Raw genomic sequence first — 16,642 nt, 5'->3', positions numbered from 1 at the left:
CGATCAGGAAGAAAAAGCGATGGACAAACGTCAGTACCATCAATGGTGCCAAGGAACTTGTACCGGCGCAGAATTGGGTCAAATAAAGCACGCCATGGGAGCTAATTGGATCGTTTGAGTTTGATTGGTACCATACTGCTGATGTTTTGAATTATAAGATAAGCATACGAATTCGAAGACATCGCAAAATTGGAGAAATTATGGTTTGGAGCTTGCACTGACTTAATAGGAGAAGACGAAGCAGACGGTGACGCCATGATGAAATGGAGAGAAATACACCAGGCAATGACATAGAAGTTGCAATCAAAGAAGAATCACAGCAGAAATTTAGAAGAAAGATCAGAAATTGGGAGCAGAAGCGAAGAAGATCGAGAGGATCGAGAGAGATGAAGCCGTGAGGTAAGAAGGGCGTGATACCATATAGAATATGAAGACTATGCTTTCATTCAATGTAATGAATAATTACAACAGAGTTTGTTATATATAGTATTGGGTATTCTAACAGATTACACTTATACCCTTGACCAAACTGATCATTTACAAAAACAATATAACAAACTATAAGCAATTGTTATCAACACTTTGATGACTCAATTTTAGCTTCTTTAGACTCAAGACCTAACCTTAGGTTTTTCGGTGTTCTAAATCATGTAGTACCCTTCGTTTGTGCAAATTCGAAGCCTAAATGGTTGAATTGGACTATGTTCCATTAAATTGATGATTTAAGCTTATCTTAGCTTATATTGTCATTCACATGATTGATTGAGGATCGGAAGGATACATGTAATGAACCTATTTGCGAGGGATGCTTTGCTTACTTATGAGTGGACCCATTTGAAAAACCAAATGTTTTTACATTATATATATATATATATATATATATATATATGTATATGATATGTGGATGCATATTGTTGTGTTAGTCTCAGATGAGACTTTAGATGATATGGATAGTATCTTTAGGTCATTCGTGATCTATTTTCATCACATGGTCATCATGTGATTACTTGTATAGCTATCTTCAGTAGTAGATTTGTTTGCAGGTTATATTTGTCCTAGTGGACACTAGGGTTGATGATTATTACCGGTATTGAGATTAACTAGTTGTTGCTAGTATATTTCCTACTTGCTATACTTATGTTAGTGGATGCTAGCATGATTGATTAATGAAAGGTATGCTTTCTGGACTTGACTTGATGATTTTTCGTTGATATTGATGAATAAGACTTTACTATTATGGTAGTATTATATTATATAATTTTTCGCTATATATGTTTTCAAAACAAGGGTTATTATGTTTAACGATGATTTTATAACTGTGATAAAACTGGTCCGCTCACGTTTTGTTTTATCGACCCCTTCAAGACTTAACGAGACTAAAAAGAACTTTAGTGAGGATGAGTGGGCTTGGCAGTGAGGCTTTCATCCTCTGGACTTTAGGTGATGGCTCTTTTGTTGCAGTTTTATCTTGGTTGTAATAATATTTGCATGATCGTACTTTTGACTATGCATAGCACTGCACTTTGTTGTATTTACTGTTGTGTGAAACTTCTAGCTGCTCTGATATGATGTGATTAATAACGGGGTCAATGTTGGAAAATTAGATAATCGAAATTAGCCTCATTAAGTCTCAAATTTTTGTGTTCGCAAGTATACGAGCAAATGATAGTATAGCATATAAGCACATATATCATCTCACAAAAATCAAATTGATTCTAAAATCTTACTAACTAAATTGAAATAAAATGGATGTAAATAATAAAATGAAAACATAAGAAAAGAAGACCTAGGGAATCCGAGTTAACCGTAACCAATTCTACTTAATTCCTTTAATATTTTATGCTCAAGTAGTTCCCAAATATTGATGATCGATTTTGCCTATATTATTCAATGGTCACGACATCAATTGCATCAAAAGTATCCTTACATGTTAACCCTCTATGGCATCTAGACGAATTTAAACAAGTAAGAACCCATTAATTGCAAAGAGGTGTTTGTGGTATCAATTGCAAGAAGCTAAACCCAAGTTAAGTATGGTATCTACTCTAACTTGCATCAAATCAACTCAATTAAAACCTAGATGGTGATCAAGCATCTAAATAAAAATCAAGTGCATTAGGAATAGCAAAAGATACGCAATAAAGATGGAAAACTTGATAATACCAATGCCACAAGGCAATTAAATATTCATGATCAGGCTACATCGTGGGAAAAAAAAAACTAGAAAAGCTCTTCCTTTTTTCCCTTCATTGCCGCAGCCCCCCTTTGAAATATGAATTGTGTTGTTTTGTTTTTTTGTTTTTTGTTTATGTGGCTACCAAACTAAAAAAACAAGGAGATGAATCCCTTTATTATAATAGAAAATTTTATTTGAACCCAGTTGTCTTATCTCTACACGTAACTAAACATTTTCTCTAATAAACTTTCAAGGTGTGCCCTTAAATAAATAAGAATAAAAAAACATTGGTGTTTTTATCTCTACACCCATGATAACTCAAAACCTAGCACACTACTGCACTCTTCCATAATTATTTCTGGTGAAACCCACCCAAGTGAAAAGCAAGATCATCAAAGACCATGGGCTCCAAAATTTTCAATTGGGATTATTTATTGAAATTTTTAGGAGTAAATTATTAAGACTATTGATGCACAAAATCAGCGAGGACTTTGGACCAACATAAATCCGACCGTGAATCACACAAACGCACAAGAACATAAAGATGTATTGTGGTTCACCCCAATGTTTGAGCTACGTCCACACTGATGTTGATTCCATTTCATTGTATGAATGTATGGATTACAATAGATGGGCAAGGGAGCTCTCTGTGGATGCAGCCCTTGCCATTTTGCTCTCTGTTTGGCTAAGAGGGTATTGCCCTCTATTGTTGTGAGGAGAATTGTATGAGCGTGATGTTGTGTCTTTGGATGTGAGACTCTCAGAATGAGGGTGATGGAGAGTCCATTTTATAGAATAAGGGTTATTTCCCCTCTTACATGGGTTATGGGCTCAGTAATGAGGCCCAAAGACGAGGCCCAATATATGGTACCAACAGGAGTCCCCCAAGTCTTCAGTCAAGAGAGTTTTTTGGCTGGAGACTTCAAATCCAGTCCATGTGTGGGCCGAAGTGACTAGATATTGTCCTAAACCAGTACTCAACATAAGACAATGCTCAACATAAAGCAATACTCAGCTAGAGGTATTACACGTTGCGAGACTGCTTGACTAGAGGCGATGCTCGTTGCAAGGCTGCTCGGCTAGAGGCTATGCTCACTACGAGGCGGTTGCTCGGCCTGAGGCGATGGTCGTTGCGAGGCTACTCGATTAGAGGCTATGCTCGCGATGAGGCGGTTGCTCAGCCAGAGGTGGTGCTTGTTGCGAGGCGGCTCGGCTCGTGGCGTTTCTCATTGCAAGTATGTACTTTATGTCAACGTGCACTCAGTATGAGTTGATTCTCAACATGATTCGGGTCCGCTCGTCGGGTTCGCATATTGGGTCTATGTGTTGAGTCCGCAGATTGGGTCCCTAAGTTGGGTTTTTGAGTCGGGGCCATAAGTCGGGTCTCTAAGTTGGGTCCATAAGTTAGGTCTGTGAGTCGAGGTTCGAGCTCAAGGGTGTCTAATCTCATAAGTGCCCGAATGAATGAGTGTCTGGGCCTGCGGGTGTCCAAGTAACATAGGTGTCCAAATGAGCGAGTGTCCGAGCAAGTAGGTGTCCAGTCAGACAAGAGATCATTGTTCGGACTAAATATTTGTCACCATAAGTATGTGGCCTATCAGTCTATAAGTTGGTAGACTTCTTTAATCAGCACAATGTTGATCAGTAGATCTAGTTGCTCAATAATTTCTGACAATAAATGACAGTATAAGTATGACCGTATAATGAATAAATCAAATTGACAAAGTTTGTCAAGGCAAAATATTGTACTATGTGCCTTCTATAAATAAATAATTTATTCAGTCGTGTGGTAAATCACATGTTGTATAAGTGACATAGTTTAATGGCAATCACAATACTCTAGGCCATGAATAAATATTGTATAAGTAATTGGACACTCACATATTAATAAATATTGTATAATTATGAGGTAGTCACAATTCATGCACGTATAACTATGCATATCAATTTGTACTTGTCACTTGTATCAGTAGCTGCATGACTCTATTTGTCATGTTGCACATACCATGTCATGAACTATTAATCAAATGCAAATAGTACTATCTAAATATCATGCTGACTGTCATTGCGACAAGATTGAAAAAGGTGCATAAAGCAATTACTTATATATATAGTGGCACTTAATGTATAGTGGACAAAATAGGCAGTATGGCGTGTATGACACATATATAGTAATTATGTATGAAAATAATATTTAAATAATAAATATAATCTTCATAATGATTAAAATTGTGTTATTTTAAAAGGGAGATGGCCGACATATTAATAAAAGAATAAAGAATTCTTATCTTCTTCACAGTTGTCTCGTGGGCTTTTTTTCAGAAAGTGGGCATGGTGGGAACATGCACTCCCCTTCATGAAGAAAGTCTTATCTTTTTCAGAATTTGGTGGGCATCTTCTGGTACAACAGAAAGTGGAGATGGGGAACCTTGCACCAGTTCTTATCTTATTCATGAGTGCTTCTCGTGGGTGTTTTTTCAAGCCACAGGTTCATTGATCTGCTCGTTAATGGCGGTCTCACTTTCGTCAGTGTATTTCTGGTAGGCCAGAGAGACTTGTGGGAGAGTAGGAACAAGATCGAGCTCTTTCTTCACCTCCTCTAACGGTTCAAAAACCACATCGGTAAGCGGCCAGTTAGTCGCATTCTTCGACGCGTAGACACGAGGTGGAGGCGGAGCTGGAAAAGGAAGAAAATGAGGCTGCTTCTACTGCTCCGTCGGTGTCGTTGTTGGGCGATATGTGTGGAACAAACGTCGTCGTTAGTGCTGAAGCGTCAGCATGTATGACGGACGAGGTGGACGGCCCCGACTCGTCCATTTGGGCGCCGCTCGACTCGACGTTGTTTGGCCCGGAAACAACAACGTTTAAAATCCAACAACAATATTTTGAATTTGCAGGCTAGACTGAGAGAATTCAGGGAGAAAGCACAATCATTTTCCGTTTATGACACGTAGCCCTTCCCTTTGGACAGCCTTCTGCAGTAACTTTACAGTCGGTAAGACTCCGGCAGTCGGCAGCGGCGACGTCGTGAATAGCATTTGCGATTTCGCATGTGCAGACGTGATTAAGACAAAGAACAAAGTTTAAGGTGCATGGATATGTCTTGCAGTCGGCGCTCGAATTGCATCGTTGAACAACCATAACCGCTTCTACTCCTGCAGCCACGTAAATGAACTAGAAGACGACCCAACTAATCATACTCTTCTTAAACGCAGCCTTCTCCATGTTTTTCTTGTTATGTCACGCTGCGGGGAGGACGAAGCAGAAAACATGTGGTGGAGGACAAAGCAAAAAACATGATACGGTGCGTTTTAGTATGCGTTGTGGAATTTGGTTTTTTGCATATCCACGATGGAGATAAGTGGTTTGATGAAAAAAATGAAAGAGAATTGACATAGCTTTTCATATCGATTCCTATAGACGGCGCCAAATGTTGATGCACAAAATCAGCGAGGACTTTTGACCAATATAAATCAAACCGTGAATCACACAAACGCATAAGAACACAAAGATGTATTGTGGTTCACCCCAATGTTTGGGCTACGTCTACACTGATGTTGATTCCATTTCACTGTATGAATGTATGGATTATAATAGATCGGCAAGGGAGCTCTATGTGGATGCAGCCCTTGCCATTTTGCTCTCTATTTGGCTAAGAGGGTATCTATTGTTGTGAGGAGAATTATATGAGAGTGATGTTGTCTTTGGATGTGAGACTCTCCGAATGAGGGTGATGGAGAGTTCATTTTATAGAATAAGGGTTCTTTCCCCTCTTACATGGGTTATAGGCTCAGTAATGAGGCCTAAAGACGAGGCCCAATATATGGTACCAACAAAGACCATATGCAATTATATATCCTAAATCCAAGTCGTGTAAAAGCAGTTTCATCCACAACACAATTTGGAGAGCCCAACAAAGAAAATAAGTAGAAGTTGCAAACCAAAGGAACTTTTGTAAAGGAGAAGCTGTGGGAAGCCGTACCTCCCCTAGTGCAGAACTCCAGTGGAGAAAAGCAGCAGGTACAACACTGGAGCAGCTATTACTGCTTGAAGAAAAAACATTCATATGGTCATATGTTACTTTGGGAACCCTTAGCTTCTTATCAGGCATCATATTTTCCATCTTTAGAAACTATGAATTGGTGATACCATTTGGTTTGTTTGTTGGGTCCCTATTGACTTATGTTTTGAAGGAGACATTGCAAGAAGTTTGTTTTGCCGGAAATAATGGAGGGGTGGAGTGGTGTGCTAGGTTTTGGGTCATTGGGTGTGGAGATAGAAACATCGATTGTTATTTTCTTATTTATTTAAGGTTAAACTTGGAAGTTTAGTGGATAAAACTTTTTAGTTGGGTGTAGAGATTAGATAACTGAGTCCAAACAAAATTTCCTTATTATAACCTCGTGGCAAGAATTGGAAAGGTTAAATAAGAGCTCTAATGGACTTTCAAGTCCTTATTAAAGAAAATGAAAGATAACGGAAATAATAAAAACTGATAATTAAGTTCTCTCTTATACTCCAACGAATAGCATTCCCATGTCCATTTGATCTCCAAAACCGTTGTAGTTTTATGCATTTGTCTTGGTGCAGTTATTAGCCTCTTGCTCCACTGGAATTACTCTAGACACCTGAAAAACTTGTTTTCCATTCCTTTTTTTGCATAACTCCTGTATTGAATCCCTATAAAATAAATAATTAATTTAGTGCATTTAACCTATTCATATATACAAAATCCAAAAGAAATATATGATAAAAATGAATGAAAATATGCACCCATCAGTCAAACCCGAGATAATTTGTGTCCCCAAGTAGGGAGGATGATAAGTACTTATGTAGCAGCTTTGGATTTATTATTTCAATGAACATCTTTTGGTTCAAATTCTTACACATCATCTTTATCTTACTATGGTTTTGTCATTAAGTTGGCTTGTGACATCATCTTCGAATGGGGTCATACAATCAATTTAGTATCGGCCAACACACCACAACCTCATAACTTGTGTTATTGGGGTTGAGGTGTGTCAACTTTGTTGTATAGATTGGCTCCACTAACATGTCTCATTTCAGCCCTTACCAAGGCTTGATGTTATTTGTTCAATCTTGGATGAAGTTGTTTTTTCCATCGTGAAGGACAACTCTCGTGGTTTCTAGGGTTCCGTAGAGTGGTGCCTTCGTAGAACTCACAGTCCCTTTTGAATGTACGAGTTCAAATGCCTTCACTTGTTTGAGAAATACGCTTGATACTATCTTCCAAGACCTATTTATTAGCCTTGCAAAGAGCTTCATCTTCTTTTCGGGTCCAAACCTTTCATTTGGTTGAAGATGTGGCCATTTGAAAAATATTGAAAAGTTTAAATTCAGATTATTGGAAAGAGGTAAGAGAGGGGTGTGTATGAAAAGAGTGTTTGAGGTGAATAGAATGTGAAGTTTGAAATCAAATGAGGTAAGATAGTATGTAAGGGTGAAAATGATGTGAGAAATGACTTAGGTATTTATAGAACAAAATTAAAATTTATTTTTTTAAATTTTGAAAAAAAAATAAAATTAGATGACGTCATGTAGCTGTTGGCTGTTGTAGGTTAGGCCCTTCAAATGGGTTGGTTGGTTGGCTCAACTTGCCCAACTCCATTGCCAAATGGCTAGAGTTTGGCCTGGTGGGTCTCTTTTTCTTTTGGCCCAGACTTTCATTTGAGATAGCTTTTGTCTCATTTCGGGCTAAACACACAACCCATAGCCCTATGTCCTGATCCATTGAAGATGACCTTATAGTTAGAGATATTCGAGCCAAGGGGCTAGGTTGGGTCTTGGGTCTTTGATTTTGCTCTTTGAAAGTGGTAGGTGAGTTATGCATCACACTCACACATGAATGAATTTAAAATTGGGAAATTTTGTAACCCTATACTCCGAAGCCGTACAATGAGCGATCAATAATTTGTTGTCTAACTCAATATTCATAATAAAAGACCTTAACCTGTGCTGATAGTAGTTCGGTGTCAAAGATGAGTAGAAAATCTCTATAACAACATTTCAAACATCACACTCACCTAAGCTACTCTGGATTCTTTCTGTGACAAAACAGTAGATGAGTTTTATTCAATTATTGGACACACAAAAATAAAAGCTTACCCTTGGCTCTCGCATAGTCACATTACATTATTTGGGATGGAAAATAAAAATGTAATCTATTGGGGCTAGAAACAAAATATTTAGTTCTGAGAGGACCTCTTAAGGAAAAAGAAATTTCCAATAAATACTTACTGGGCGTCTATTTATTTTCTCTAAGAAGAAAGGAATTCAAAATTCAAAAGTTGAGAGAGATAGAGAGAAAGAGAGATAGAGAGGGGTTAGGGATGGCGTCAAAATCAAATCCAAAAGCAGAGAATATGAAGGGTTTCTACAGGCAAAGGAAAAACAGTAGCATTGGTGGTACCTCTAAGACGAAAACATCCCAATCGGCCGCTCACCCAAAAGCTACTGCTGCATCTTTCGGCTCAGATGTAATTTCACACGGCTCTCCAGACCTCAAAGGTCCGTCTCTCCTCTTGCTTTTAATTTTTCGTAGATTACTCTTGTTGTGTGAATACTTGTTTTGGTTCACTGTCCATTTCCTTGCGATGTATTGTGTCCACTCCGTTGCCAAATTCCTTCTAATCTTCCGTTGTTGGGCGTCCCAACCCTTTTTGCATTAAAAAAATTTAGTGGACTTGGATTATCATTAAAATTTATAATCCAAAAAGTAATACTTTTGTTGTTTTAATTTACGTATTCTGTGTTTACAGTAGTTTTGAAACCCTAATTTCCATTGTAACGAGATTTTTGTAGTAACCCCTAATTTCCATTGTAACGAGGTTTTTGTAGTTGCATGAAATTCCAGTACATTGTTGTTTTTGTCCTCAGATGCAAACTCGCATCAACTGTTGTTGTGGTTGTTCATGTTGCAATTATGAATGGATTTGAAGAAAATTAGATGAGTTGGTGATTGGAAGGGATAACTTTATGACTAGGTTCCATTACTCTTTCAACTGCATTGATTTCTAGGCACCAAATGTGGCGATAACATATTTGATTTGATGCCTGCAAACATTTATCTTTATTTTTTTCCCTAGATATTGGGTAGATTTAAGGTGTTTAAACATTCAAAATAGAGCAAAGAATGTGTATACCTTGGGAGTTTGGACTTGTTTCCATTATTTAACTCAAGGGGGCATAGATAGGCACTAGTAGATAATGAACCTTACGTAGCTAAAAATTTAAAGGGAACTGGACAAAGATCGATATCCAAGGGCATCTTAAATTTTTGTATTAGGATCCAACTTCCCCTAACTTTTAACCCTTGGAGTTTTGAAACTTCAAAGTAGCCTCAGATATTGGAGTCCTCATTGTTTCTTATGGGAACATAGGAGTTCAATTTTTAATTTATTGTTTTGAACTAATACATACCCTAGACCCTAATTTATCATTGTTTAACAATAATCTGTTTTCCTGTGTATTCTTAAACTTTACTACTATGGAATCAAGGGCTAAGGAAACCTCATTATAATACACTCCTAAACCATATCTGTTTTGAGTAATGATAGATTCTTCTATGGCGCTTTTTCTATATATTGTGATGGGCTAAATGTATTTTTTTTTGTCCTGATTGATAGTCGATTATGACGAGCAAGAAGAGCTATTGAGGCAATTTGATATGAACATGGCATATGGACCGTGCCTTGGGATGACCAGACTTGCACGGTTGGAGCGGGCTTGCAGTCTAGGAATGAACCCTCCTAAAGAAGTGGAGAATCTTTTGAAGGGTGGCAAAGTTTGCTCTGAGTGCTTGTGGGATGGTCGCATTTAGAAAATTAGCCTGATTTGTGTATTGATGGTCTATATTGGATGCTAAGTACATCTTTTCTATTCGCTCGTCCGTACACCAACTAGAAAACCTTCTTCTGTACTATGTTTGTCTATTTTGTTTATCTGTTGTCATTTATTGGTATGTATTCCATTTTCGGGATGGAACATGTCCCTTGTTTGTTATCCGGTGACATCAACTCCAGCATCTGCTTTTGGAATGCATTAGACGCGCCGCTAGAGGTTGAGAGGTGGCGTTGGAGGGAGAGGGATTGATCGCGATAAGGATGACGATCAAAATTTGACGTTTTGTAAATGTTTCACTCAATCTTTTCACTTGCCTTGATTGTTCTTGCCAAGGCAGTGACCTGATTCTCACCTCGTGGCTACGGTAAAAGATTTAAACTCATGCATAAACAAGAACAAAAACGAACATGCATGGAAGCCAAACCAATTTAATAGAAAGCTGCATGTTTCCTTTATTTATTATTGTTATTATTAAGGAGATAGGGAGGGTTCGAAACTCTTACAATAATATAAGAGAGGTGGGAGTTGCGACACATGATGCATAGATAGAAACCTAACATCATATCCACTAGAATATTAAACCATATGCTGAAGAAAGTTGAACGTGATAACTCATATATTTCAAACGTGGAAAAAAGTTGGGTGGTCTATTTTGAAGTCCAAATAAAGTTTGATTGCCTATTTTGGGGTTTGGGGCTTGGGGTTTCGTGTTTCTAGTTTAGGGTTTTCGGTTTCGAGTTTAGGTTTTAGGGTTTGGGATTTTTGGGTTTCAGGGTGTCGGATTTTGGGTTTGGGATTAAGGAGTTTGGGGTTTAGGGTTTAGGGTTTAGGGTTTAGGGTTGAGGGTTTAGGGTTGAGGGTTGAGGGTTGAGGGTTGAGGTTGAGGGTTGAGGGTTGAGGGTTGAGGGTGAGGGTTGAGGGTTAGGGTTGAGGGTTTAGGGTTGAGGGTTTAGGGTTGAGGGTTTAGGGTTGAGGGTTTAGGGTTGAGGGTTTAGGGGTTAGGGGTTTGAGGGGTTTAGGGTTGAGGGTTTTAGGGTTGAGGGTTTAGGGGTTGAGGGTTGAGGGTTTAGGGTTGAGGGTTTAGGGTTGAGGGTTTAGGGTTGAGGGTTTAGGGTTTAGGGTTTAGGGTTGAGGGTTTAGGGTTTAGGGTTTAGGGTTGAGGGTTTAGGGTTTAGGGTTGAGGGTTTAGGGTTTAGGGTTGAGGGTTTAGGGTTTAGGGTTTAGGGTTTAGGGTTTAGGGTTTAGGGTTTAGGGTTTAGGGTTTAGGGTTTAGGGTTTAGGGTTTAGGGTTTAGGGTTTAGGGTTTAGGGTTTAGGGTTTAGGGTTTAGGGTTTAGGGTTTAGGGTTTAGGGTTTAGGGTTTAGGGTTTAGGGTTTAGGGTTTAGGGTTTAGGGTTTAGGGTTTAGGGTTTAGGGTTTAGGGTTTAGGGTTTAGGGTTTAGGGTTTAGGGTTTAGGGTTTAGGGTTTAGGGTTTAGGGTTTAGGGTTTAGGGTTTAGGGTTTAGGGTTTAGGGTTTAGGGTTTAGGGTTTAGGGTTTAGGGTTTAGGGTTTAGGGTTTAGGGTTTAGGGTTTAGGGTTTAGGGTTTAGGGTTTAGGGTTTAGGGTTTAGGGTTTAGGGTTTAGGGTTTAGGGTTTAGGGTTTAGGGTTTAGGGTTTAGGGTTTAGGGTTTAGGGTTTAGGGTTTAGGGTTTAGGGTTTAGGGTTTAGGGTTTAGGGTTTAGGGTTTAGGGTTTAGGGTTTAGGGTTTAGGGTTTAGGGTTTAGGGTTTAGGGTTTAGGGTTTAGGGTTTAGGGTTTAGGGTTTAGGGTTTAGGGTTTAGGGTTTAGGGTTTAGGGTTTAGGGTTTAGGGTTTAGGGTTTAGGGTTTAGGGTTTAGGGTTTAGGGTTTAGGGTTTAGGGTTTAGGGTTTAGGGTTTAGGGTTTAGGGTTTAGGGTTTAGGGTTTAGGGTTTAGGGTTTAGGGTTTAGGGTTTAGGGTTTAGGGTTTAGGGTTTAGGGTTTAGGGTTTAGGGTTTAGGGTTTAGGGTTTAGGGTTTAGGGTTTAGGGTTTAGGGTTTAGGGTTTAGGGTTTAGGGTTTAGGGTTTAGGGTTTAGGGTTTAGGGTTTAGGGTTTAGGGTTTAGGGTTTAGGGTTTAGGGTTTAGGGTTTAGGGTTTAGGGTTTAGGGTTTAGGGTTTAGGGTTTAGGGTTTAGGGTTTAGGGTTTAGGGTTTAGGGTTTAGGGTTTAGGGTTTAGGGTTTAGGGTTTAGGGTTTAGGGTTTAGGGTTTAGGGTTTAGGGTTTAGGGTTTAGGGTTTAGGGTTTAGGGTTTAGGGTTTAGGGTTTAGGGTTTAGGGTTTAGGGTTTAGGGTTTAGGGTTTAGGGTTTAGGGTTTAGGGTTTAGGGTTTAGGGTTTAGGGTTTAGGGTTTAGGGTTTAGGGTTTAGGGTTTAGGGTTTAGGGTTTAGGGTTTAGGGTTTAGGGTTTAGGGTTTAGGGTTTAGGGTTTAGGGTTTAGGGTTTAGGGTTTAGGGTTTAGGGTTTAGGGTTTAGGGTTTAGGGTTTAGGGTTTAGGGTTTAGGGTTTAGGGTTTAGGGTTTAGGGTTTAGGGTTTAGGGTTTAGGGTTTAGGGTTTAGGGTTTAGGGTTTAGGGTTTAGGGTTTAGGGTTTAGGGTTTAGGGTTTAGGGTTTAGGGTTTAGGGTTTAGGGTTTAGGGTTTAGGGTTTAGGGTTTAGGGTTTAGGGTTTAGGGTTTAGGGTTTAGGGTTTAGGGTTTAGGGTTTAGGGTTTAGGGTTTAGGGTTTAGGGTTTAGGGTTTAGGGTTTAGGGTTTAGGGTTTAGGGTTTAGGGTTTAGGGTTTAGGGTTTAGGGTTTAGGGTTTAGGGTTTAGGGTTTAGGGTTTAGGGTTTAGGGTTTAGGGTTTAGGGTTTAGGGTTTAGGGTTTAGGGTTTAGGGTTTAGGGTTTAGGGTTTAGGGTTTAGGGTTTAGGGTTTAGGGTTTAGGGTTTAGGGTTTAGGGTTTAGGGTTTAGGGTTTAGGGTTTAGGGTTTAGGGTTTAGGGTTTAGGGTTTAGGGTTTAGGGTTTAGGGTTTAGGGTTTAGGGTTTAGGGTTTAGGGTTTAGGGTTTAGGGTTTAGGGTTTAGGGTTTAGGGTTTAGGGTTTAGGGTTTAGGGTTTAGGGTTTAGGGTTTAGGGTTTAGGGTTTAGGGTTTAGGGTTTAGGGTTTAGGGTTTAGGGTTTAGGGTTTAGGGTTTAGGGTTTAGGGTTTAGGGTTTAGGGTTTAGGGTTTAGGGTTTAGGGTTTAGGGTTTAGGGTTTAGGGTTTAGGGTTTAGGGTTTAGGGTTTAGGGTTTAGGGTTTAGGGTTTAGGGTTTAGGGTTTAGGGTTTAGGGTTTAGGGTTTAGGGTTTAGGGTTTAGGGTTTAGGGTTTAGGGTTTAGGGTTTAGGGTTTAGGGTTTAGGGTTTAGGGTTTAGGGTTTAGGGTTTAGGGTTTAGGGTTTAGGGTTTAGGGTTTAGGGTTTAGGGTTTAGGGTTTAGGGTTTAGGGTTTAGGGTTTAGGGTTTAGGGTTTAGGGTTTAGGGTTTAGGGTTTAGGGTTTAGGGTTTAGGGTTTAGGGTTTAGGGTTTAGGGTTTAGGGTTTAGGGTTTAGGGTTTAGGGTTTAGGGTTTAGGGTTTAGGGTTTAGGGTTTAGGGTTTAGGGTTTAGGGTTTAGGGTTTAGGGTTTAGGGTTTAGGGTTTAGGGTTTAGGGTTTAGGGTTTAGGGTTTAGGGTTTAGGGTTTAGGGTTTAGGGTTTAGGGTTTAGGGTTTAGGGTTTAGGGTTTAGGGTTTAGGGTTTAGGGTTTAGGGTTTAGGGTTTAGGGTTTAGGGTTTAGGGTTTAGGGTTTAGGGTTTAGGGTTTAGGGTTTAGGGTTTAGGGTTTAGGGTTTAGGGTTTAGGGTTTAGGGTTTAGGGTTTAGGGTTTAGGGTTTAGGGTTTAGGGTTTAGGGTTTAGGGTTTAGGGTTTAGGGTTTAGGGTTTAGGGTTTAGGGTTTAGGGTTTAGGGTTTAGGGTTTAGGGTTTAGGGTTTAGGGTTTAGGGTTTAGGGTTTAGGGTTTAGGGTTTAGGGTTTAGGGTTTAGGGTTTAGGGTTTAGGGTTTAGGGTTTAGGGTTTAGGGTTTAGGGTTTAGGGTTTAGGGTTTAGGGTTTAGGGTTTAGGGTTTAGGGTTTAGGGTTTAGGGTTTAGGGTTTAGGGTTTAGGGTTTAGGGTTTAGGGTTTAGGGTTTAGGGTTTAGGGTTTAGGGTTTAGGGTTTAGGGTTTAGGGTTTAGGGTTTAGGGTTTAGGGTTTAGGGTTTAGGGTTTAGGGTTTAGGGTTTAGGGTTTAGGGTTTAGGGTTTAGGGTTTAGGGTTTAGGGTTTAGGGTTTAGGGTTTAGGGTTTAGGGTTTAGGGTTTAGGGTTTAGGGTTTAGGGTTTAGGGTTTAGGGTTTAGGGTTTAGGGTTTAGGGTTTAGGGTTTAGGGTTTAGGGTTTAGGGTTTAGGGTTTAGGGTTTAGGGTTTAGGGTTTAGGGTTTAGGGTTTAGGGTTTAGGGTTTAGGGTTTAGGGTTTAGGGTTTAGGGTTTAGGGTTTAGGGTTTAGGGTTTAGGGTTTAGGGTTTAGGGTTTAGGGTTTAGGGTTTAGGGTTTAGGGTTTAGGGTTTAGGGTTTAGGGTTTAGGGTTTAGGGTTTAGGGTTTAGGGTTTAGGGTTTAGGGTTTAGGGTTTAGGGTTTAGGGTTTAGGGTTTAGGGTTTAGGGTTTAGGGTTTAGGGTTTAGGGTTTAGGGTTTAGGGTTTAGGGTTTAGGGTTTAGGGTTTAGGGTTTAGGGTTTAGGGTTTAGGGTTTAGGGTTTAGGGTTTAGGGTTTAGGGTTTAGGGTTTAGGGTTTAGGGTTTAGGGTTTAGGGTTTAGGGTTTAGGGTTTAGGGTTTAGGGTTTAGGGTTTAGGGTTTAGGGTTTAGGGTTTAGGGTTTAGGGTTTAGGGTTTAGGGTTTAGGGTTTAGGGTTTAGGGTTTAGGGTTTAGGGTTTAGGGTTTAGGGTTTAGGGTTTAGGGTTTAGGGTTTAGGGTTTAGGGTTTAGGGTTTAGGGTTTAGGGTTTAGGGTTTAGGGTTTAGGGTTTAGGGTTTAGGGTTTAGGGTTTAGGGTTTAGGGTTTAGGGTTTAGGGTTTAGGGTTTAGGGTTTAGGGTTTAGGGTTTAGGGTTTAGGGTTTAGGGTTTAGGGTTTAGGGTTTAGGGTTTAGGGTTTAGGGTTTAGGGTTTAGGGTTTAGGGTTTAGGGTTTAGGGTTTAGGGTTTAGGGTTTAGGGTTTAGGGTTTAGGGTTTAGGGTTTAGGGTTTAGGGTTTAGGGTTTAGGGTTTAGGGTTTAGGGTTTAGGGTTTAGGGTTTAGGGTTTAGGGTTTAGGGTTTAGGGTTTAGGGTTTAGGGTTTAGGGTTTAGGGTTTAGGGTTTAGGGTTTAGGGTTTAGGGTTTAGGGTTTAGGGTTTAGGGTTTAGGGTTTAGGGTTTAGGGTTTAGGGTTTAGGGTTTAGGGTTTAGGGTTTAGGGTTTAGGGTTTAGGGTTTAGGGTTTAGGGTTTAGGGTTTAGGGTTTAGGGTTTAGGGTTTAGGGTTTAGGGTTTAGGGTTTAGGGTTTAGGGTTTAGGGTTTAGGGTTTAGGGTTTAGGGTTTAGGGTTTAGGGTTTAGGGTTTAGGGTTTAGGGTTTAGGGTTTAGGGTTTAGGGTTTAGGGTTTAGGGTTTAGGGTTTAGGGTTTAGGGTTTAGGGTTTAGGGTTTAGGGTTTAGGGTTTAGGGTTTAGGGTTTAGGGTTTAGGGTTTAGGGTTTAGGGTTTAGGGTTTAGGGTTTAGGGTTTAGGGTTTAGGGTTTAGGGTTTAGGGTTTAGGGTTTAGGGTTTAGGGTTTAGGGTTTAGGGTTTAGGGTTTAGGGTTTAGGGTTTAGGGTTTAGGGTTTAGGGTTTAGGGTTTAGGGTTTAGGGTTTAGGGTTTAGGGTTTAGGGTTTAGGGTTTAGGGTTTAGGGTTTAGGGTTTAGGGTTTAGGGTTTAGGGTTTAGGGTTTAGGGTTTAGGGTTTAGGGTTTAGGGTTTAGGGTTTAGGGTTTAGGGTTTAGGGTTTAGGGTTTAGGGTTTAGGGTTTAGGGTTTAGGGTTTAGGGTTTAGGGTTTAGGGTTTAGGGTTTAGGGTTTAGGGTTTAGGGTTTAGGGTTTAGGGTTTAGGGTTTAGGGTTTAGGGTTTAGGGTTTAGGGTTTAGGGTTAGGGTTTAGGGTTTAGGGTTTAGGGTTTAGGGTTTAGGGTTTAGGGTTTAGGGTTTAGGGTTTAGGGTTTAGGGTTTAGGGTTTAGGGTTTAGGGTTTAGGGTTTAGGGTTTAGGGTTTAGGGTTTAGGGTTTAGGGTTTAGGGTTTAGGGTTTAGGGTTTAGGGTTTAGGGTTTAGGGTTTAGGGTTTAGGGTTTAGGGTTTAGGGTTTAGGGTTTAGGGTTTAGGGTTTAGGGTTTAGGGTTTAGGGTTTAGGGTTTAGGGTTAGGGTTATAGGGTTTAGGGTTTAGGGGTTTAGGGTTTAGGGTTTAGGGTTTAGGGTTTAGGGTTAGGGTTTAGTAGGGTTTAGGGTTAGGTTTAGGGTTTAGGGTTTAGGGT

The 16,642-nt window shown here is 39.8% G+C and overlaps 1 protein-coding gene across 1 annotated transcript; it reads left to right on the top strand.

The window, feature by feature from the left end:
* Positions 1-8,329: 8,329 nt before the first annotated feature.
* On the top strand, positions 8,330-10,198 carry LOC139197285 (uncharacterized). Its single transcript, XM_070824270.1, has 2 exons — positions 8,330-8,704; positions 9,823-10,198. The coding sequence occupies exons 1-2, from the start codon at positions 8,527-8,529 to the stop codon at positions 10,014-10,016; spliced, it is 372 nt and encodes a 123-aa protein (XP_070680371.1). The 5' UTR covers positions 8,330-8,526; the 3' UTR covers positions 10,017-10,198.
* The last annotated feature ends 6,444 nt before the right edge of the window (positions 10,199-16,642 follow it).

The sequence above is a fragment of the Malus domestica genome, chromosome 07 (genome assembly GCF_042453785.1).
Source record: "Malus domestica chromosome 07, GDT2T_hap1".
NCBI lineage: Eukaryota > Viridiplantae > Streptophyta > Magnoliopsida > Rosales > Rosaceae > Malus > Malus domestica.
The sequence above is the reverse complement of the archived record's forward strand: the minus strand, read 5'-3'. Positions and strand labels throughout refer to the sequence as shown.